Source organism: Salvia miltiorrhiza, chromosome 3 (genome assembly GCF_028751815.1).
Source record: "Salvia miltiorrhiza cultivar Shanhuang (shh) chromosome 3, IMPLAD_Smil_shh, whole genome shotgun sequence".
NCBI lineage: Eukaryota > Viridiplantae > Streptophyta > Magnoliopsida > Lamiales > Lamiaceae > Salvia > Salvia miltiorrhiza.
Genome location: NC_080389.1, coordinates 43495038 through 43519448, shown reverse-complemented (window position 1 = coordinate 43519448; position 24411 = coordinate 43495038). Strand labels below are relative to the sequence as shown.

Sequence of the window (24411 nt, the reverse complement as noted above, 5' to 3'; positions counted from 1 at the left end):
GGGCTGAGCTTTGTATCAGATTTCTCTTCAACAGTTGTATCAAACCTTTTTCTCCAATGTGGCCCAATCTTCTGTGCCACAGATCCACTCCAGCATCCTTTATGACAGATGACTCTCATGTCACAGTTCTAGCTTGTAGATAATACAAGTCATTGTTTCTGACTCCTTTCATAATGACCTTTGAATCCTTCATTATTTCCATGCCAGCATTTGAGGATCTCCATTCATAACCCTTGTTTTCCAGAAGCCCCAAAGAGATCAGATTTCTCTTTAGGCTTGGGATATACCTCACTTCTTGAAGTATTCTCACTGTTCCATCATGCAATCTTAATTTGATACTGCCCATACCCTTTACTCCACAAGCATGATCATTTCCTAACAGAAGAGTTCCTCCATCAAAGAACTCCAATTCAAAAAACCAGGAGTTGATGGGACACATGTGAAAAGAGCACCCCGAGTCAAGAACCCACTGATTTTCAATGTGTTGATCAACTACATTCAGTGCTTCCGCCACATCGCACTGCTCAGCTACATCCTTTCCAGATTGTCTCGTTGAACCTTGTGGATTATTCTTTTTCCATGTTGAAGTATTCTCACTGTTCAGAACTGTTCATATACCTCACTTCTTGAAGTATTCTCACTGTTCCATCATGCAATCTTAATTTGATACTGCCCATACCCTTTACTCCACAAGCATGATCATTTCCTAACAGAACAGTTCCTCCATCAAAGAACTCCAATTCAGAAAACCAGGAGTTGATGGGACACATGTGAAAAGAGCACCCCGAGTCAAGAACCCACTGATTTTCAATATGTTGATCAACTACATTCAGTGCTTCCGCCACATCGCACTGCTCAGCTACATCCTTTCCAGATTGTCTCGTTGAACCTTGTGGATTCTTCTTTTTCCATGTTGGGCAGTCCCTTTTCCAGTGTCCAACTTTCTTGCAGTGATAGCATTTGTTGTTATCTTCCTCCTATGGTTCATTTTCCTTTTTCTGCCACGGCTTCTTGGAATCCTTCTTTCCCTTCTTGGGCTTTTATTTTCCTGATTCGTGCCATGGCTTCTTCTGCTTTGCCATCAAACCTTCCCCCACAGAATCTTGTTTGATGGTGGAAGTTTTCTGCAACTCTTTAGCCTTCAATGCAGATTGCACCTCTTCTACGGATATATCTTTCTCCCTTCCATAGAGCATTGCATCCTTTAAATGGTCATAGGATTTTGGCAGGGCATTCAAAAGAATTATAGCCCGATCCTCATCTTCCACCTTGACATCTACATTTTCAAGATCATCAATGATCTTATTGAAAGCTTCCAGTTGATCTTCCAGTGGCTTATCATCTGTGATCTTGAAAGAATACAATTTCTGTTTGATATACAATCGATTTGCAAGGGATTTTGCCATGTATAGAGACTCCAACTTTGCCCATATAGCAGCAGCTGTCTTCTCCTTTGCAACTTCCCTCAAGACCTTATCTCCAAGACACAAGATTATCAAGATGTGCGCCTTCTCCTGTATTTCTGCAATCTTGAAGGGTATCTTTCTTATCATCCGCTGCAATGTCACCCCCTTCCTTCAAAGCAGAAGCGAGCCCTTGTTGCGTTAACAAGGCCTTCATCTTAATCCTCCACAAGCCGAAGTCATTTTTTCCTGTGAATTTCTCAGTTTCCACTTTAGTCGATCCCATCGCAATCAGAGCAATCAATCTCACACCAATCTTCGAAAACGAAATTGTTGCACGTGCCAAGCGATTCCCACAGACGGCACCACTTGTTGGGTAAATCGACGAAGTCAAACAAAAACAAGAAAGCAATCGACAAGAGAGGATTTACGTGGTTCGACAAAATATGCCTACATCCACGGGACAGAAAACATGAATCACTTTATTAATCCAAAACTGACTTTGATTACAAGAGACCTCAGAGATTAACTAAGAAATGAAAAACGCCCAAAATCAAACTTTGAAAGACGAATCAATCAACAGCTAAACTCTCCTCCTCTCTGAACTGATCTAAGTTGCTCTATCTTTTCTTGGGAAGATGATGAATAGTGAAAATTAGTTATAACTAACCAAATTATCTCCGCATAGATCAAGATCGTTAGATCCAATCCGACGGCTGCGATATAACAGAAACTTAATTGCACAAATAAACCCCTCCGTGTCAAACTATTTGCAAATCAATCCTCAGTTATAAACGTAACCAAAAAAACCATGCTAAAAAATGCGACTTTTGCTTGAGTTAAAATAACACACCTCCTAGTCCACACATGACAACAAATTCTGTTGTTATTTGTTTTGTTTAAAGGAAAGAAAAATCGTGTTTGAGCATTTAAAAGGGAATTGCACTTTTATCCGGAAGGACTCATCTGCAATTTTGGAAATGCGGAGGGATTTAGTAGCAATTTAAGTTCTAAGCTGATAACTAATCAGGACCGTTGATTTGATCTTGCGGCTGTGTTTTGTTGGAGGGCTGAGTTAGTTATAACTAACTCAGCAGAGGTCGTCTTCTTCATTGAGACGAAAAATTCGCAGAGTGTGAGCAGAAAACAGAGAGGAGGGACTTGCTTTTCTTTCTTGTTCCAAGTTTGTGAGAGAGAGATAGAAGTTCTCAATTTGTAATCTCTGTATTCAAAGTTTGAGGTGAATAAAAGAAGTTCTCGTTTCTTGTCCCGTGGAGTGGGGTTTACCCGAACCACGTAAATTTGGTGTTTCTTTTATCTTTTCGCATCGATTACTTAACAAATTGGCGCCGTCTGTGGGAACCGGGGCTCAAGATCGACGGAGAAGATGTCTATGTCAAGAATCGAGACTGAGAAATTCACGGGGAAAAATGATTTTGGTTTATGGCGCATAAAGATGCGTGCATTGCTCACGCAACAAGGGCTCTCGACAGCTCTAAAGGAAGATGATGAAAGCTCGTCATCGGCAATGAAAGATGTTGATTCCAATGAAAAGGTTGCAACAACAGCTGAATCGGAGCTCAAGAAGGCAGAAATGCAAGAAAGAGCTCATAGCCTGATAATCCTATGCCTTGGAGATAAAGTGCTAAGGGAAGTGGATAGGGAAAGATCTGCGGCAGCAGTTTGGAAGAAATTGGAATCGATCTATATGACCAAATCTCTAGCCAATCGCTTATATTTGAAGTAGCGGTTGTATTCTTTCAAGATTGTCGATGGGAAGTCAATTGATGATCAGCTTGAGGCATTCAACAAGATCATAGACGATCTTGAGAATGTAGATGTCAAAGTTGGAGATGAAGATCAAGCTATCATTCTTCTAAATGCTCTTCCTGCATCATATGATCAACTCAAGGATGCAATGTTGTATGGAAGGGAGAATGATATATCAGTTGAGGAGGTGCAATCGGCATTGAAGGCAAAGGAGTTGCAGAAATCATCAACATCCTCTCAAAAGAAAGAGAATGTTGGTGAAGGGCTGACTGCAAAACAGAAGGGTGGTGGCAAGTCCAAGAAGGGCAAGAAGGAATTCAAGAAGGAAAAGTCAGATAAAGGGAATAAACCTTCTGATGAAGAGGTCCAGACTTGTTATCACTGCAAGAAGCCTGGACATTGGAAGAGAGACTGCATAATCTGGAAAAGAAATCAGAAGCAATCCAATGCCACGGGCAAACAAGAAGTAAAGGAACCTGAGCAATGTGACACTGCAGAAGCTCTTAATGTTGTTGAAAAACATATTGATGATAAGTGGATTTTTGGATTCAGGATGTTCTTTCCACATGTGCCCTGTTAAGGAGTGGTTTGATGAGCTGCAGTATCAAAGAGAAGGAACTGTGGTTCTTGGGAATAATCAAACATGTGAAATCAAAGGAAAGGGGTCCATCAAATTCAGATTACATGATGGATCTATCAGAACTCTCCTTGATGTAAGGTTTATTCCCAGCTTGAAAATGAATCTTATATCATTGGGATCTCTTGAGAAGAATGGTTATGAATGGAGATCCACAAAAGGAGGAATCACTGTCATTAAAAATGGCAATGAGGTTTTGAAAGGAACCAGACATAATGGTCTGTATTACCTTGAAGCTGAAGCAGTCTCCATTCAAAGTAATGTTGTTAAAGGTGATGAATCAATGCTTTGGCATAAGAGGTTGGGACATGTTGGAGAGAAAGGCCTCAACCATTTGCTGAAACAGGAGCACATCAAGAATCCAAATGTTTTCAAATTGGATCAATGTGAGCAATGCATTCTGGGAAAAAGTAAGAGACTCTCATTCAACACTGGTAAGCATACATCTAAATTCCCTCTTGATTATGTTTACAGTGATTTATGGGGTCCAACTAGAACTGAGAGTCTTGGAAAGGGTAGGTACTACATGTCCATAATGGATGATTATTCTAGGAAATTATGGATATACATTTTTAGGGATAAGACTGAAGCATTGGAGAAGTTTAAAACATGGTGCAGTGAGCTGGAGACATAAAAGAGAACCAGAGTGAAATGTTTGAAAACTGACAATGGTTTGGAGTTCATTTTTGGAGAATTCAGTGATTTATGTGCTCAAAAGGGGATCAATAGGCATAGAACAGTGCCAGGAACTCCTCAGCAAAATGGAGTCATTGAAAGAATGAATCGAACTATACTAGAGAGAGTAAGGTGCATGATGTTTGAGGCTGGAGTACCCAAGAAATTCTGGGCAGAAGTTGTTGTGACTGCTGCATATCTAATCAACAGATCACCATCATCAGCAATCAGCTTCAAATCTCCAGATGAATTATCGTATGGTACTCCACCTGGATATTCACATTTGAAGGTCTTTGGGTGCAGAGCATACATACACACTAAGCAAGAAAAATTAGAACCAAGAGCTTTAAAGTGTATTATGCTGGGATATCCAAAAGGTGTGAAGGGATACAAACTCTGGTGTACTGAATCTGGAATGGGGAAGGTGTTCATTAGTAGAGATGTCATATTTGATGAGTCTCAAATGCCTTTCAAGCATAACATAAATCCAGACAAGGATAGTCAACCACCTCACAAAGCTGATGACTCAATTCTGTTTGAGCAGACAGAAGGAGAAGAATTCAGGATGCCAGATTCAGGTGGAGACTATGGCAATCTGGAAGAGACCTCACAAGAAACTGTCCATGAAGCCAATGAGGATGATCTTAGTTCCTATCAGTTAGCAAGAGATAGAGTTAGAAGGAACATAACTCCACCACAAAGATTCAGCCATGCAGATATGGTATATTTTGCTCTCAGTGTGGCTGATGAATTGGAGTATCAAGAGCCCAGAAGTTATGCAGAAGCCATGAGAAGTCCAGAGAGGGAGCATTGGCTGTTGGCCATGAAAAAAGAGATGAACTCTCTTGAGAGAAATGGGATTTGGTGAAGGAACCATATTTTGACATATGATTCACGTGCCCGTGATCCATTTCGGATATCAAACGAATACATACAAAAACCATGTGCCTATAGCAAGATGATAGAATCTTACTTGCAAATCCGGCAATGATCGACTCCAGTGTTGATCTTTCAACTTGTTCCCACGGCAAGACTTGACGTTGGGTGGCAACGATCTTCAAGTCCTCTCATTTTCCTAGGGAAACGCGCCGCCTCACTTCTCTGTGCTCTCACAGATTTCTCTCTATTTTATCTCACGTAATGTCACAAGTAATTAGAATTAGGGCTGTACCTATTATTTATACTGGGTATTAAAACCCTAAATAATAAGCCCATCATCTAATTAAACTATAACAAAGCCCAAAGGCTTAAGTGAGAAATAGATGGACGGACGCCCCATATGGAGTGAAGCCTTTATTGGGCCAAGCGGGGATCTACTAGCTTGAATAAAGTTTGGCCTCCCAGTGCTCGATTTTCCTATTCAGCCCAGAATAAAATCGAGACACAAGTATTAATTTATTCCACTAGAAAATTAATATTGAATTACCTCTTTATTTTTTAGGTGAGTCGGGGCTAGTATTAGACTTAATTAATCCCGTGTTTAAGATATCCAATATCCATTAATTAATTAATTCCTCTGACGATCAATTAATTAATTAATTAGTCGTTTAATTATAAACGACATCTCGAGTGCTACCACTTAAACTTATTATCGTATCGGAACTAATTCCACCTGCAGGGTTTAATACGATAAACTTATTAAGTTCCTCAAGAGGATATTATCATCCTGTTATTAGCAGGACACGGTTCCTTATTGCAATATAATCGCATGTCAAATAATAATTGCTATCACCCAAAGTATCGAGTATATTGAGCTTCAAGATAACTCTCACCCATGATAAATCAAAGCAATAGTCAATCTATTATTCACACCGATTAATCCAACTAAGGTTAAGACTATTTAAGTCGCCGAGATCTTGATTCTTAATTAGTCAGAATATAAGAATTCATCTCACTGTGATCCTGTTCAATACACGAAGGTACTAGCATAAATAAATAGCCAAGACAAACTATTTATCCATTTATGCTACAATCTAAACCAGCAACTCGTCCATAGTTGCCTCGATTGTGAACTCAATTTATATCTCAACTTTTTCCAATTATATGATCTTCTGTGATCTACAACACACCATATAATCTATAGTATGAGATAAATTGGACTATAATAGGATTATGCAATAACAATATTTCAGAAAGAAGAATCATAGTGAACCAAGGAATCAATGTATACAAGCATAAAGTCTTGCTTTCAGTATACAACCCTTCAATTCTCCCACTTATACTAAAGCAAACTTTTAGTATACAATGTTACTGATAAACTGATAATATCCTCTAGCTATTACAAAATCTCCCACTTATACTAAAGTTTAATTTAGTATAGGGAGGCCACAAACTCCAAGGCCTTCAACATGCCTGTTGAACACCGCACCAGGAAGACTCTTCGTGAAAGGATCAGCCAGATTATCAACTCCCGTAATATGCATCAATGCTACATCACCATGCTTGACCACAGACCGAATGTAATGATACTTGCCATCAATGTGTTTCATGGATTGATGACATCTTGAATCCTTGCTATTCGCAATAGCAGTCTCGTTATCACAATAAATTGTGATGCACTTCGGCAAACTAGGAATCACATCAATCTCAGTTAGGAAGTTCCTGAGCCATACAGCCTCTTTAGCAGCTTCACAAGCAGCTACATACTCGACTTCCATGGTGGATAGTGAATTGCATTTATGCTTTACACTTCTCCACACAATGGCTCCACCCCCAAACTTAAACACATAGCCAGTAGTAGACCGTCTCTTGTCCTTATCACCTTGATAATCGGCGTCCACATACCCTACCGGTGTCAGATCATCAGACTGGTAAACTAACGCATAGTCCTTAGTCCGTTTAAGGTACTTGAGTATGTGCTTTACAACAGTCCAATGAGCTTGACCTGGATTCGCCTGATATCTTGCTGCAATGCCAACAGCAAAATAAATATCAGGCCTGGTACACTGCATTGCATACATGAGACTTCCCACAGCCGAGGCATAGGGAATTATCTTCATGCTCGCTATCTCCTCAGGCGTTGTGGGACACATTGCCTTAGATAGCGGAACACCATGTCTGAAAGGTAGAAAACCTTTCTTGGCATTCTGCATGCTGAACCACGCCAAAACAGTGTCAATGTAGGATGTTTGAGACAAACTCAACATTCTCTTAGATCGGTCACGACCAATCTTTATTCCGAGAATATATGCTGCCTCTCCCAAATCCTTCATTTGAAACTGTTGGGATAACCACTCCTTAATGCTAGACAATACATTCACATTATCGCTAATGAGAAGTATGTCATCCACATAGAGTATAAGGAATACCAAACTCCCATCGATACAAACCCTATAAACGCAACTATCGTTGACACACTGCTCAAAACCATAAGTTTTAACCACATCATCGAAACGTTTGTTCCAGGATCGTGAAGCTTGCTTAAGTCCATAAATGGACTTCTTGAGCTTCCACACTAGATGCTCCTCACCTTCCTTGATGAACCCCTCTGGTTGTAGCATATAGATGTCTCTATCTTCCTCAAGATACCCATTCAAGAATGCGGTCTTGACATCCATTTGCCACACCTCTAGGTTCATATGGGCAGCCATGGCCAAGAGAGCTCGAATAGACTTAAGCATGGCTACTGGCGAAAAAGTTTCCTCGTAATCGATACCAGGTCGTTGAGTATAACCCTTCGCCACTAGTCTGGTCGTAACCTTCCCGTCTGGTCCTCTTTTGCGTTTGTATACCCATTTACAGCCAATGGCCTCACGACCAACAGGTAGCAAACATTTCTCGTATACATCCATGGCAGTTATGGATTCATATTCAGAAACCATACATGTTTCCTATTCAAGAGCATCTGGATCTGCTAGTGCTTCTGAGTAAGTTCAGGGATCTTCTTCGACAAGCCCATCATCAACTGAATCCGTAGATTCATTGACAAACGCATATCGATTGGGCAGTTTGCCCTTTGATGCCCTCTCACTACAACGTGGCACTATTGCAGATTCAGTATCTACAGCTTGTGCATTTTCTGATGAGACTTGGGGTACTACATCTTGCACAATTGGCTGAGTTGGTTGACTTGTCGTGCCAATGTCTTTGACCTCACCGAGGATGATTTCGCTCCTACTTTTGTGGTTATTTACATAGTCCTCTTCCAAGAATCTTGCATTAGTGCTAATAACGACTTTCTGATCCTTATGACAATAAAAATAACCACCTTTCGTTCCTCTGGGATATCCTATGAACAACTTTACTTCAGTTCTAGGGCTCAACTTATCAGCATCTTTGTTCAGCACGTGTGCTGGACTGCCCCAAACCCGGATGTGGTTAAGAGAATGCTTGCGCCCTGACCACAGCTCGGACGGGGTCTTTGCAACCGACTTAGAAGGCACTAAGTTTAGAATGTAACCAGTTGTTTCTAAGGCATATCCCCAGAACGAAATAGGTAAAGTAGCGAAACTCATCATCAAACGAACCATTTCTAGAAGAGTCCTATTTCTTCTCTCTGCTACACCATTCTGTTGGGGTGTACCCGGTGTAGTCAACTGAGATGTAATCCCAGATTCTAACAAGTATGCTCTAAACTCGTTACTAAGGTATTCGCCACCGCGGTCAGATCGCAGTGACTTGATACTTTTACCATGTCGCTTCTCTACTTCCGCCTTGAATGTTTGAAACTTGTCAAAACATTCAGACTTGTAGCGTAACAAGTAAATGTATCCGTACCTTGAGTAATCATCAATGAAAGTGATAAAATACTCGTACCCTCCACGAGCTTGAGTGGACATAGGTCCGCACAAGTCAGAATGAACCAGTTCCAACACTTCTTTGGCCCTATACCCCTTGGCCTTGAAAGGCCGAGTCGTCATCTTTCCCTCTATGCAGGATTCGCAGACTGGGATTGGTTTTACTTGGAGAGACTCCAAGATACCATCGGAAACCAGTCTTTGGATCCTCCTTAGATTGATGTGACACAATCTTAGGTGCCAAAGAAGAGTTTGGTTTTCCAGAGAAGAAGCATTTCTCTTCTTTTGGTTTGTAGTCAAAGTATAAGCAGATGAAGAATAATCGAATGGACATGAAAAAGTATAAAGAGAATCAGCCGCACTTCTAAATAAAACTTGACCATCTTTAATGAATATTGCACTGTCTTCTAAAAGAACAGAATATCCATACTTGCGTAATTGAATAGTAGAAATCAAGTTTTTCCGAAAACCCGGAACATAGAGTACATCTCTCAAAACCAAAACATGTCCATCAATCAATAAATTCACATCTCCAATTGAAACAACAGGTAAGCTTGCTTCATTTCCCATGGAGAGTGCCAGCTCGCCTCCACTAAGCTCCCTTGTCCGCAGGAACCCCTGCAAGGTGTAACAAACATGGTCAGTTGCACCCGAGTCAACAACCCATTGATGGGAAGATCTCGAAACTGAATATGTTTCCGTTACAAGAGCAGTAGAAATACCTTGAGCTTTCTTCATCATGGAACAGTCAGACTTCCAATGTCCTACTTGTTGACACATGAAGCATTTCCCTTTCCCCTTTGGCTTGCCAACGCCTCCGGTCGGGCCTAGCTTCTTCTTGCTCCCACCTTTTGCTTGGCCTTTCTTGCCATGGGGCCCGTTTTTTTTCCTACCTTTCGGTGGAAAATTGGGCCCTGTGGCAGTGGCCAAAGCCTGTGGACTCTTTCCCATGACCCCCTCGGCCGCTACCAACTCATTAAGCAGTTCATTTAAAGTGAACTTTTTCTTGCCCATTACGGCATTGAGTCGGAAGTTTTCGTAGGATTTGGGCAGAGTGTGGAGAACCATGTCTACCTTAGTAGCATCCTCGATTCCTCCACCGAGCACGTCCAGCTCATTGAAATGATTAATCATTCCAAGCACGTGCTCGCGCACAGACGAACCTTCCGTCATCTTTGAAGACATGAGTTTCCTCATGAGTTCAAAACGGACTGATCGGTCCGATTCCCCAAAGAGCTCCTCGAGGTTCCTCATAATTGCAGCCGCAGTCTCCAACGACTGATGTTGCAGCTGCAACGCAGAAGACATAGTGGTCATAATATAAGCTTTCGCCATATTATTCGCCCTATGCCACCGCTTATGGGCCTCCCTTTGCTCTTCGGAAGACCGAGCATGAAGGTTCGCGAGAGCGGGAGTAGTAAGCACAAACTTATACTCCTCCGCGTCTAGGACAAATCCTAGATTGCGCTTCCATTCCGAAAAATTCGGACCAGTAAGCAGCTTAGCAGATAAAACATTCAAAAGCGGGGTAATAGTCATATCTGAAATATAAACAAACAAGCGCACATTAGAAAACACGTTATTGCATAAAGATTCGTAACAATAATATTGTTACCTTTTGATAAAACAATATTATTGAAACCTCCGTTAGCCCAATCGAATTACACGCAAGCCACGTTCGTGTGGACGTTTACGCGCTCTTCGTTTGACCAGACACCCAGTCTTTGGTCTCATTCCATTGTCAATTTATCCTTATGACAAAATGGGACCAATAAACGGACCTTGTCTAGACCACGCAATTTCAAGAAGGGACTCCGTTGGGGAGTTGTACTTGAAATAAACGCCTAAGCTATGACCACAGTTTAGTCAACTTTATGACTATCTTTTATTTTAACCCCTCCTAGAATAATCCATGAAAGACTAACCCGTGCAAGCCACGTTCGTGTGGACGTTTACACGAGAAGCTCCCACTATTCTCAAGGTTAAAATAATTAATTTTAATCCTTTCCAGAATAACACGCAGAAATTAATACATGCAAGTCACGATAGTGTGAACGTTTACATGCAAAACTCCCACTTATTCACAAGATTAAAATATTTTTAATTTAGAAGTTTAACCGACAAAAGCTGCAAATTAATAACGAGTGCAAGCCACGTTCGTGTGGACGTTTACACCAATTATTAATTTACTTTGTCTTAAACCAACTGTGGAGGTCTATATCAATTTTATTTAAAAAATTGAATTATCCGCCTAGTCTTTTACTTCAAAAGGTTTACAGGTTAAATCACGTTGACACGGAAAAACTTAAACATGCATTTCTAGAACACATGTAATAAAACATGCTCGCTTGAAATTAAAACGTGCTTAGTGAAAACGTGATAGAACCTAGCATGATATTCTATGTGCATTTATATTCACATGAAGCAAATAAAATCATGCTCAAAACACCTTAACGGTGATAAAAACCCACGACATGCTAAGAACAATAAAAAAAATTCTTCGCGGCCCATTCGTGGAATCCCATTTCTAATCTATTACTACATTAAAAGAAAAGAAATAAAAAAATGACAGTAAAAACCCAAAAAACCGCCTAAACAGGCTGAAAAAATTGGTCCAGCCCTTGTTTGGGCCCAAAACGCGCGGCCCAGCCACCCAGGCCCGTCCAGCAGCGGCCCAGATCCACAAGGGGCAGCCCAGGACCCGCGGTCAAAGCCTGGTCGCGGCTCAGACGCTCAGGCCCGAGCGCTCTAGTCCGGCCCGCGAGCTCCTTTTTCAGCCCACGTCTGCTAGGGTTTCGCGCCGCTCTGCACAGCTTCTTCCCCGCCGCGCTGCACAACCATCGAGCAGCACCAGCACACGCCGAAATCAGGCGCCGTCGTCAGCCATCGCTGCTGCTCCGGTGAGCCTCCACCCGACACCAGCGTCGCAGCGCCGCGACTTACCTCTGTCGCCGCACAGAAGAGGCGCTGCACTGAATCCGGTCGATCTCCTCTCCGACCCGCGCCTGCACCCCATCAAAACTCAATCCGCGCCGCCCGTCAAGCCAGTCGCCACCACCGCCGCGACTCATGGCTCCGCCATCTGCCCTGCCATCTACCCTCGTTGCACGGTCGTCAAGCAGGTAGGGGTTGCCGGAGCAACCCCAACCCTCGACGCCGTTGAGCGGATCTGGCAGCGGCTGAAATTTAGCCAAAATAGAAGGAGATGCGATTCCAGACGGCCTAGTGCGCGTCTAGATCAGCAGCCGTTGTTGATTTCTGTGTTCTCCGTCTAGTTCTTCGCAGCTGCAGATTACATTCGAAAACAAAATACAGAATTCAAAAATCTAGTCTAACCACGGATTTTCTCGTGGTGGAAAAACAATTACAACGTCAAATCGACGTATCCAACGAATCAACAAGCCACGAAGAACAACAACAGGAAAAAAACAAAAAAACTTAATGGTTTTACTCTTCATTTATCCGATAGAGCCGAAATTCTGGAACCACGACTCTGATACCAATTGAAGGAACCATATTTTGACATATGATTCACGTGCCCGTGATCCATTTCGGATATCAAACGAATACATACAAAAACCATGTGCCTATAGCAAGAGGATAGAATCTTACTTGCAAATCCGGCAATGATCGACTCCAGTGTTGATCTTTCAACTTGTTCCCACGGCAAGACTTGACGTTGGGTGGCAACGATCTTCAAGTCCTCTCATTTTCCTAGGGAAACGCGCCGCCTCACTTCTCTGTGCTCTCACAGATTTCTCTCTATTTTATCTCACGTAATGTCACAAGTAATTAGAATTAGGGTTGTACCTATTATTTATACTGGGTATTAAAACCCTAAATAATAAGCCCATCATCTAATTAAACTATAACAAAGCCCAAAGGCTTAAGTGAGAAATAGATGGACGGACGCCCCATATGGAGTGAAGCCTTTATTGGGCCAAGCGGGGATCTACTAGCTTGAATAAAGTTTGGCCTCCCAGTGCTCGATTTTCCTATTCAGCCCAGAATAAAATCGAGACACAAGTATTAATTTATTCCACTAGAAAATTAATATTGAATTACCTCTTTATTTTTTAGGTGAGTCGGAGCTAGTATTAGACTTAATTAATCCCGTGTTTAAGATATCCAATATCCATTAATTAATTAATTCATCTGACGATCAATTAATTAATTAATTAGTCGTTTAATTATAAACGACATCTTGAGTGCTACCACTTAAACTTATTATCGTATCGGAACTAATTCCACCTGCAGGGTTTAATACGATAAACTTATTAAGTTCCTCAAGAGGATATTATCATCCTGTTATTAGCAGGACACGGTTCCTTATTGCAATATAATCGCATGTCAAATAATAATTGCTATCACCCAAAGTATCGAGTATATTGAGCTTCAAGATAACTCTCACCCATGATAAATCAAAGCAATAGTCAATCTATTATTCACACCGATTAATCCAACTAAGGTTAAGACTATTTAAGTCGCCGAGATCTTGATTCTTAATTAGTCAGAATATAAGAATTCATCTCACTGTGATCCTGTTCAATACACGAAGGTACTAGCATAAATAAATAGCCAAGACAAACTATTTATCCATTTATGCTACAATCTAAACCAGCAACTCGTCCATAGTTGCCTCGATTGTGAACTCAATTTATATCTCAACTTTTTCCAATTATATGATCTTCTGTGATCTACAACACACCATATAATCTATAGTATGAGATAAATTGGACTATAATAGGATTATGCAATAACAATATTTCAGAAAGAAGAATCATAGTGAACCAAGGAATCAATGTATACAAGCATAAAGTCTTGCTTTCAGTATACAACCCTTCACTTGGATTCTAGTATCAAAACCTATGAACAAGAAACTTGTCAGTTGTAAATGGATTTACAAGAAGAAGGTTGAGTTCATTGGCAAAGAACAGATTAGGTACAAAGCAAGGTTAGTTGCTAGAGGTTTTACTCAGAAAGAAGGGATAAACTACAATGAGGTATTCTCACCTGTGGTAAAACATACCTCAATCAGAGTCATGCTAGTTGTAGTTGCTCAGTTTGACATGGAATTAGAGCGGATGGATGTTAAGACAGCTTTCCTTCATGGAGAGCTAGATGAAAAGATACATATGGTACAGCCTGAGGGTTTTGCTCATCCAAATTCAAAGGACAAGGTATGTTTACTACAGAAAAGTCTATATGGTCTCAAGCAAAGCTCGAGACAATGGTATAGAAGGTTTGATGAACACATGAATAGAATGGGGTTCTCAAAATCTGGTTATGACAGTTGTCTATACCTAAAGAAGAAAAAGGGAGTAACTGTTGCTTATCTACTGCTTTATGTTGATGATATGTTGATAGCAAGCAAGGATAAGAATGAAATCAAGATCATCAAAGATGGATTGAATCAAGAATTCGAAATGAAGGATCTGGGGGAGGCCAAGAGGATTTTAGGGATGGACATAATCAGAGACAGGAAAGCAGGGAAGTTGTGGCTCAGTCAAAGGGATTATGTTCACAAGATGTTGAGAAAATTCAACATGCATGAATCAAGAGAAGTATCAGTTCCACTGGCTGTTGGTTTACAGTTATCAAACAAACAGAAGCCCAAGAATGATAATGAAAGTAACCAAATGAGGAACATTCCTTACTCAAACTTGGTGGGAAGTCTCATGTATACTATGGTCTGTACTAGACCAGATATTGCTCAGGTTGTAAGTGTTGTTAGTAGATACATGACAGAACCAGGAAGGGATCATTGGGAGGCACTGAAGAAAGTATTGAGGTCCTTAAAGGGCAGTGCAACCAAGGCCATTTTATTTCAAAGGAATGAGAAAGGCAGTGGATCAAAATTGATGGGATATACTGACTCAGATTATGCAGCAAATTCAGACAATAGGAGATCTCAATCCGGATATATATTCACTCTATTTGGTTCAGCAGTAAGCTGGAAGTCATCACTTCAATCTGTAGTAGCTCTATCTACCACTGAAGCAGAATACATGGCTACAACTGAAGTAGTCAAGGAGGTAATGTGGCTGAGAGGTTTGATTGCAGATTTTGGTGTTGGACAGGAATCTGTGGTTATAAAGTGTGATAGTCAAAGTGCATTGTATCTCATGAAGCACCAAACTTTTCATGAGAGGTCGAAGCACATTGACATAAGGATGCATTTTATAAGAGATGTCATAGAGAAAGGAGTTGTGAAGATGGAGAAAGTGAAGATTGAGGATAATGCAGCTGATGCACTGACAAAGGCCTTGCCAGTATCTAAGTTCGAGCATTGCTTGGGGTTAGTGAATCTGCTATCTCTTTAGTTTTTTCAGAGGTTTATTTTTCAGAGTTGGATTCGTGGAGCTTTGATCTGTTCTGCTCGATTTTGATTCTTCAAGCAAAACAGGTGGAGATTTGTTGTTATTTGTTTTGTTTGAAGGAAAGAAAAATCGTGTTTGAGCATTTAAAAGGGAATCACACTTTTATGCGGAAGGACTCATCTGCAATTTTGGAAATGCGGAGGGATTTAGTAGCAATTTAAGTTCTAAGCTGATAACTAATTAGGACCGTTGATTTGATCTTGCGGCTGTGTTTTGTTGGAGGGTTGAGTTAGTTATAACTAACTCAGCAGAGGTCGTCTTCTTCATTGAGACGAAAAATTCGCAGAGTGTGAGCAGAAAACAGAGAGGAGGGACTTGCTTTTCTTTCTTGTTCCAAGTTTGTGAGAGAGAGATAGAAGTTCTCAATTTGTAATATCTGTATTCAAAGTTTGAGATGAAAAAGAAGTTCTCGTTTCTTGTCCCGTGGAGTAGGGTTTACCCGAACCACGTAAATTTGGTGTTTCTTTTATCTTTTCGCGTCGATTACTTAACAAATTCGAGTCTTACAGTTAACCAAAAACAAGTTTGCTAAAGTGTGTGAAGCATATTACATCTGGAATTTCAGTTGGTCAATACATGTGAGCAAATTCAAGTGTTACATTTGACCAAAAACAAGCTAAGTGTCATGAACCGTATTACACATGCCAGGATTCTTGATACACCAGAGTGGCTGAATAGGCTCAGCACCAATGCCACGTCCCACCATTCTATATCTCCATTCACTCAACCTATCCACAGCCTCCCCACTTCTCTTCTTCCCCATTTCATCCCGATTCCCCGACCACAGCGCTTCCGCCATAGCCGAAGCTCGAGGCCAAATCCGGCTATCCATCACAGTCGAATCCGCCTGCTCCGACCACAGCGCCACTTCTCCTCCCAACACCATCTTCGCCTCCGCTTCCTTCAGGCCATACGTTATATCATAGTTATAAATAGTTTGCCACGTTTTGAACGGCGCACACCACGATCCCCCGCTGCCCTGATCAGCCCCGGGCGGCTTATCATACTCACTGTCGTTTCCAAGAAAACCTCCATGCCCGCAGTCCAAGTAATAGTAGTCCGCAGACGAAACAATGGCGCGGTAGCCTGCGCTAACAATCCTCTTGGTGTTGTTGGGCCCGTTGTTCCAAGACTGCAAGACGACGTGCTGAGGAGGAAGCGAGGAAGGCGACACTCTCACAGTATCGTCCAACAGCACGTCCTCCCAGTAGACCACCGTCCGATTCTTGGACAGGATGTATGGCAGAGTGGAATTCACGAATATTTCAAGAACATGGCTGAGGGTTGTTTGGTTGTTGGACAGCAAGTCTTGAATGTGAGGATCGGTTTTCCAGCAGTTTGGAGCGACCTCATCAGCTCCGGCGTGGTAGAACTGGTCGGGGAACATGGCAACGACATCGGAGATCACATTCTTGACAACTTGATACGTCTTAGGATTTAATGGATTGAGCTGTCCGGTGGCGGGCTCAGACGCCAGTCGATCAGCCCAGTCGGCTTCTGCGGGCCACCAGAACTCATTCGCGCAGCTCATGATCTCAGGGTACGCTTCGCCCCACGATCCTGTATGTGCTGCAATGCAAACGGAACAATAAATTAATTGGGAAGGTTGTCTGTACAAACAAGTGCCAAATGTTGGATGACAAGGTTTTGGTAATTTGCTGATAGAATATGCTGATTGTGGTTCTTAAGAAAATAAGAAAAAGGGAAGGAAAAGACAACATATGAAGTGAGCATACGCGTGTAAGATTGCAAAGTTGAACTTGATCAAGTGTGAGTTGAACTAAATGATCCAAAAGGATCGTCTCTTCATTGTTGTTAACATTGATTGAAAGTTAGCAATATGTCGATTAGTAAATGATCTTGTCCTAACATTACCATTTCTTGTTCTGCTGCCCAAACGCATTTAAGTATCCTCTCAAAGTTGCCAATCAAGTCTAACTCAAGTAGCAAAGTTGAACCATCCAAAAGAAAACCTAGTGTACTAACCAGGCATGTCGATCTCCGGCACGACTCTAACGCCATGCTCCATCCCGTGCTCAACGATCTTCTTCACGTCCGCCGCCGTGTACTTCATCTCCTCGCCGTACGCCCCTCTCTCCGCCAGCTCCGCCTCCGACGGCACCACCAGTGGGAAAGAATGCGAATCAGTTATGTGCCAATGGAAAACATTCAATTTGTTCATGCTCATCGCTCTCACCAGCCGCACCAGATCCGCCGCTTTGTAGTAATTCCGCGACGTGTCCAGCAGCACGCCGCGGTGCGCAAACAGCGGCGCGTCCGAGATGCGGAGGCCGCACGCCGCCGCCGGCGGGTTCGAGTACACCAGCTGCGAGAACGTCTCCATCCCGCGCATCGCGCCCCACGCGGTCACGGCGGCCAGCTCCGCGGCGGCGCCCGTGGACGGGATCTCGAGGGTGTAGGACTCGTCGACGCCGTGGGAGAGAGGGGCGGCGACATCGGAGACGGTGATGGCGAGGGTTTGAAGCGGCGGAGAAGACGTGAGGTTGAGGAGTGGCGGGACGAGGGGGCGGTGGTGCTCGGAGAGGACGAGGCGGCGGTAGCGGCGGGCGGCGCGGATGAGGTAACGGTGGCGGGGGCTGGAGATGGTGAATTTGGGGGAGAGGCGGATTGCTTGTGGGTGGGGCCACTTGATGGAGGTCGGCTTCGGCCAGACGTTGATTGGAAATTGAAGGGCTGAGGATTGAGGAGCAGTGGACCATAATGTAGTGGATATGAATATGATGAAAATGTGGGGAATACAAGTCATTTTTCATGTATTTTGCCGTTTAGTTATTTATGACCTTTCAACAATTTTTATAGGAAAGTTGTATGGTATCCATAGACAAAAGATACTGGTCTACACTGACGATATTAAAGATATTTTTCTTTATATTGGTAGAGGAGAATTACAGCTAGTATTTGAATTTCCGGTATCAATTAACTATGTCCATTTTGGCACTTGTGTTCTTAAATTTAAATTTCATTAATATTTTACAGGTTGAGTGACTCAAGTCTATCAAATACTCCCTTCATCCATAAAATACAAATCCATTTAAAAATAATACAAATTTTTGAAAAATAGAGTAAATATGTTGTGATGGAAATAAATGTCTCACTGTATAATTATCATAATAAAATGATGATTACGTGTGTTGTGAGTGAAATTAAAGTGAGACCTACATGATTAGTATGATAAATAAATGACAATATTGAGGGTATTAATTAATGTGGTGTATGGAATATATAACCAAAATAGAAATTCGGCACATATTTTTGGGTCAAACCAAAAAGGAAATATGTTAGAAAGATAACATCATAATTAGAGAGAAAATAATAAGTATAAATGAAATTAGAAGGAAGGGTATATAATGAAAATAATAAATTATCAGTTAATCTTGCATGCGACCGGCCTCATAGTTTAAAAGCATAAGATATACATTTGTTCGCACAAATGTATACTTATGTAGTAGTACAAGTTGTCATGAATAAAAATAACACTTATCATGAATAAATGTAATACTTTAGAAATATTACATTTCATGTAACAATAATTAATTTTTGTACGATAATGATTACTTGACTAAATAGTTAAGAATATAAGTATTAATGAGTGAAAATAACTGAAAGTAAAAGTTCTTATGAATAAAAGTAAATATTATTGTGAAGAACTGTAAACTTTCAAATCGGTCGCATACTATGTGACCGGTCGCACCCAATAATTTGTCATAAATTATACTATTAATTTTATAAAATAAAAATTGTTTACAAAATTATGAAACAAAATATGTTGAGATTGATGAACTTCTTTGAGGAGCTCATAAATTGTTGCAACTTATTTTTGTAATTTTAAAGCTGGACAAAAGAAAAAAGATTTTGATAAATCTGCTTGGAACTCTATATTGATTATTGATAATTATAGATGTAAATAGGTCGAGCTCACAAATTATTCGAATTTCAATTAGAAAAAGAAAAACGCTTGTTTGGGGATTCATCATTAAATAAATAAGCCAAAGCTCAAGCCTCAATTCCGAGCTCAAAACAGTTTCCTATTCTAGCTTGACCTGAAGGGACAATTGATAGCTTAATAAACTCACAAAGTCACTCTAGCTTAAACTCAAATTTAACTCGTTAATTTTTGGTGTAAAGTAAAGAGAATGAGGAGAGGAGAGAATATTGTAAATAGAGAATAAATATGCAGTAGCATATTAATATTAGGATTAAATATCTTTATTTATGGTCTAAAAAAAATCTTTATTTATAAGATTACAAATCTAGAGTTTGGGGATTGGTCATCACTGTATACTAGATATAAATATATATTTCTACTATAATTTTCATTTTCTTCTTTTCCATTTTATATAGCTTAGAGCATCCATATTGGTGGTGGCTCATCGTTGGCTCAAGCCGATTTTGACTAGGGATGTCAATGCAGCCCGAAACCCGTGGGCCGACCCGAATAACCCGACAAAATTAGAGGGTTAGGGTTGAAAAATCGCAACCCGAAAAAACCTCCAGCCCGATTAGCCCGCACCCGACTAACCCGGAACTCGATAGGACTAGCCCGAAAACCCGATGGGCTGACAGAATTGTGACTGATGCATCCAGTTACAACTTCTGCTATGTTTAGATCTATGATATTTACTTAAATATATATATGTAGCCTCATTAAAACAAGTGAAATTAATTAGTTAGAATATATGTGTGTGTGCAATCTCATTAAAAAAAGTGAAATTAATTACGAATTTTTTTGTAGAATTTGATTATTAGTATCTCATTAGTTAGAAATTAATTATTATTATATCATTTTAAAGTGATACCAATTTTTTTTTTCTGTCAATGAGACGTGCATGTCAAATCCACTAATTATTCAGTAATAATCCAGATTGATTCTAGTGCATTGATACATGTTAAATTTTACTGTCTCATTTTAATATAATTTTGTTTATGTAATCTTGAATATCTTATATTTTTGCATTTCATGCTTTGCTATATAATTTATATTTTTAATATATATGTATATTTGATACATTATACATTAGATCATTAGGAATAATAAAATACAAATGATAATTTTATTTTTACGCCTTTAACCTGATTAGCCCGATGGGCTAGCCCGAAACCCGAAAGTTTAGGGTTAGGGTTGAAGATTTACAATCCGAAAAAATCTCCAACCCGATTAGCCCGCATCCGATAGGACTAGCCCGAAAACCCGGTGGGCTGGCTCGATTGACATCCCTAATTTTGACAGAGGACCATCCAATGCAGATGGGGGGACCTCGAGTTGCGACTCATCCAGATGCACCCGGCTCATCGCCTCTTTAAGGCACGGGCACGAGTACACGCATTGAATTAAAAAACAAAAAATACATATGAAGCCAGCGTGTAGAGAAGGAAAAGGAAAGATATAGAAGATTGAGGAGCGGCCTTAAGAGAGAGAAATGTTGATTTTAGGATTTTTATTGGTTTAATTATAGTTTGGGCTTTTTAAAAGTTAGTTGGGCTTTTGTTAAACCTTAAAATTATCAATTTAATTTTTTTTAACTATTTTAGTAATTTTTAGTTTTCTTAATTATTTTAATTTTAATAATTTAAATTAATGTAATTTTAATTTAAGGACATATGTTGTTTAAATTGGTGTCATTTAAATTAAATTAGTGTAATTTAAATTAATTCAATTTTAATTCAAGCAATTGTGTTATTAAAATTAAATGAAAAAAGCAAAAATCAAAACTAATTCACATGAGTCAGTGGAATGAGCTAGACCAATGCAGGCATTGGCTCATAAGAGCATCTCCAGCGGGGGTGTCGAAGCCCGCGTCGCCAAGGTCGACGCAACGCTGGAGACCCGCCCTGTTTCGAAGCAGTGGCGAAGCGAAGACTCGGGGTGAAGGGCGTTATTTTATTTTGTCACTATTTTGTCACAATACACTGTTTACGATTTCATATCATCAATGTGTATGTGATATTGAAAAATATGATAGAGAATTTCTCGTGGTTCAAGAGTTAAATTTACTTGGAAATTTCTCATTTTTGCTATTGTACCCCGTGATTCATTTGCAAGTTGAGATGACTATTATTATTATTTTTTTGGACTAAGTTGAGATGACTAGTTTAGGTGTCTAGCACCATTGTACCTACTATTAATTCTTTTGGTGTGACATTATGGAGGTTCTGTCTATCCTACGCCGCTGTGTAGAAAGCACTACAGTGGATCTTTCAACACGTCACAACTCACCAACCCATTTTGGTTTCCGCTGGTCTAGTTCTAAATACCACCTTGCAATAGTTTTCCTGTTTTGCAGAATTCACCTTTTGTGCATTGGACTCATTTCATTTCTTTTCCTTTCACCAATTGGACACCCAAAATGTCAGACTTCACGTCTTCATCTTCACGCCCCAAATATCAGACTTCCCATCTTCATCGTACCATCGCAATTCAAATTTGTTATTGTTGCCGACTTCTACCGGATTGCGGCGCTATGATGAACAGTAGTGGCGGCATAGCGAATTTAGGTTCTCGAGAGGATTTAGGGAAAGAGAGAAAATTGAAAAGTGAAAAGGTAGAATGCGGTCAACACAGTAAATTGGTCGCAACCACTTCAGGGTAGGGGTGTGCAGCGGGTCGGACCCGAACCGACCCGCCGAGTTTGTTGGACTGAAAGTTTTGAAATCTTGGACCAACCCAGACCGATTTCTAGGAGTGGACCGAACTCGGGCAACGAGTCCAGTTCGGTCCGGATCCGACCCGTCGATTCACCAACATTAATTTCAAATTCAATAATTACAGAAGTATGCATACTTAAGTCGTAGGTGACTACGCAGAGAAGTAAATTAAATAGTAGAGATATTATTTGTGTTTTGTCCATGAAGAAGGACAAAGGTGATTGTTCCTCTAATAATTGATGCAATTACCATAGATACATAACCAAGAATCATACTGACTTGATATACACAAAAGTTCAAACTGACTTTAGAGAATCACAAAATCTTTAGTCACCCTCAGGGGGCAGGCCTCAAACTGACTTTAGAGAATCACAAAATCTCTAGTCACCCTCGGGAGCAGGCCTCAAACTGACTTTAGAGAATCACAAAATCTCTAGTCACCCTCGGGAGCAGGCCTCAAACTGATACATATATATCATATATATAAACAGTCGATCAATATACATTATACACATTATACAACTGAAATATACATAAATAATCGAGCTCAACTGAGTAACAAGATTCATATAAATATTAGTATTATTAATATTAAATACTCCCTCCGTCCACGAAAGAACTTCCTATTTTTCTATTTCGGGACGTCCACGAAAGAACTTCCTACTTTTTCCTATTTTGGGACAATACCCCACCACTTAAAAAATACTCCCCTTTTAAGACAATTCTCACTACTCAAATAACATTAATTAAAACAACACAATAAATTATTAATACTTTTTCACAATTCCCAATACACTTTACAACTTTTTCTCCACTCTCAATACACTATACAACATTTTATTAAAACCCGTGTCACTCCCTCCTAGGAAGTTCTTTCATGGACGGAGGGAGTATATAAAATAAATAAATAATTTTTAAATGTATGGGTCGGTCCGGGTTTGACGGGTTCGACCGAGTTTCGACTCGGACGGACCCGAAATAAAAATCGGTCCTAGAAATTGGACCCGGCCCGGACCATACATATATAGTGGGTCAGTCCTGTTTGGACTGAACCCGTCGATCCGGGTGGGTTCGGCGGGTCCGATTTGGGTTTGCTCACCCCTACTTCAGGGCTATTCTTGTCCGAAATTCCAAAAAACAACTACTCCCTCCGTCTCATGAATCTTGACACTTTTTTCTTTTTGGGTCGTCCCACGAATCTTGACATGTTTTCATTTTGGGTAATAATTATTACATTCTCTCTCCTACTTTATCACTTTTATTACTTTCTCTCTCTCCTACTTTATCACTTTTATTACCTTATCTCTCTTACTTTATCATTTTTATATTTTATTAACTACACACTTAAAACACTAATCTACAACTCCTTAATTCTTGTGCCGAATCCAAACGTGTCAAGATTCGTGGGATGGAGGGAGTAAAATTTAGTAAAATACTCCTTCTGTTCACGAAAGAATTTCCGACTTTTCCTTTTTGGGACGTCCACAAAAGAACTTCTTACCCATTTTTGGAATACTTCACCACTTATAAATATCTCATTTACCCTTACTTTTCACCTTTTCATCACTCTTAATACTAATTAAAACGCATTTTCATCATTCTCAATACACTCAACAATCTAATCTTCATTTTCAATGCACTCAACAAACATTAATTTCTTAAAACTTGTGTCACTCCCTCCTAGGAAATTCTTTCTTAGACGGAGGGAGTAATATTGATGGATAACTATTAACTTTCACTATTTTATATTACTACCTCAAAAATCGTGTCGAGTTTGAGAGATATTAGGTATTTGGCTTTTAACTAATAAAAATCATCCAAGAAGTCAGGATTCGTGTTTGTCTATAACAATAATAATAATAAATATAAGATAAATAGTTAAAGAATCTGTTTTGGGAACTATAATGGCCAACGAACCAGCCACGAAATATAACAATCACAACCAAACATCAACCTAATTAAACAAACCCCTTGTTTTCAGATAGTTATTTAACAACAATTACATACTAAATTAAAATAATGGATCTGCATATCTGCTCTAATAATGGCCGATCACCTTCTCCTATTCCTTAATTCTTTTTTCTGCAGCTGCTAATATGTTATTATCACCCATTCTTAGTCATATTAACTAATTTTCCAACCAAACC

The 24411-nt window shown here is 40.2% G+C and overlaps 1 protein-coding gene across 1 annotated transcript; it reads right to left on the bottom strand.

Annotated features, from left to right (window-relative positions):
- Positions 1-16110: 16110 nt before the first annotated feature.
- On the bottom strand, positions 16111-18518 carry LOC131015915 (beta-hexosaminidase 2-like). Its single transcript, XM_057944405.1, has 2 exons — positions 17588-18518; positions 16111-17170 (listed from the first exon to the last, which is right to left on the bottom strand). The coding sequence occupies exons 1-2, from the start codon at positions 18366-18368 to the stop codon at positions 16218-16220; spliced, it is 1734 nt and encodes a 577-aa protein (XP_057800388.1). The 5' UTR covers positions 18369-18518; the 3' UTR covers positions 16111-16217.
- Positions 18519-24411: the final 5893 nt, after the last annotated feature.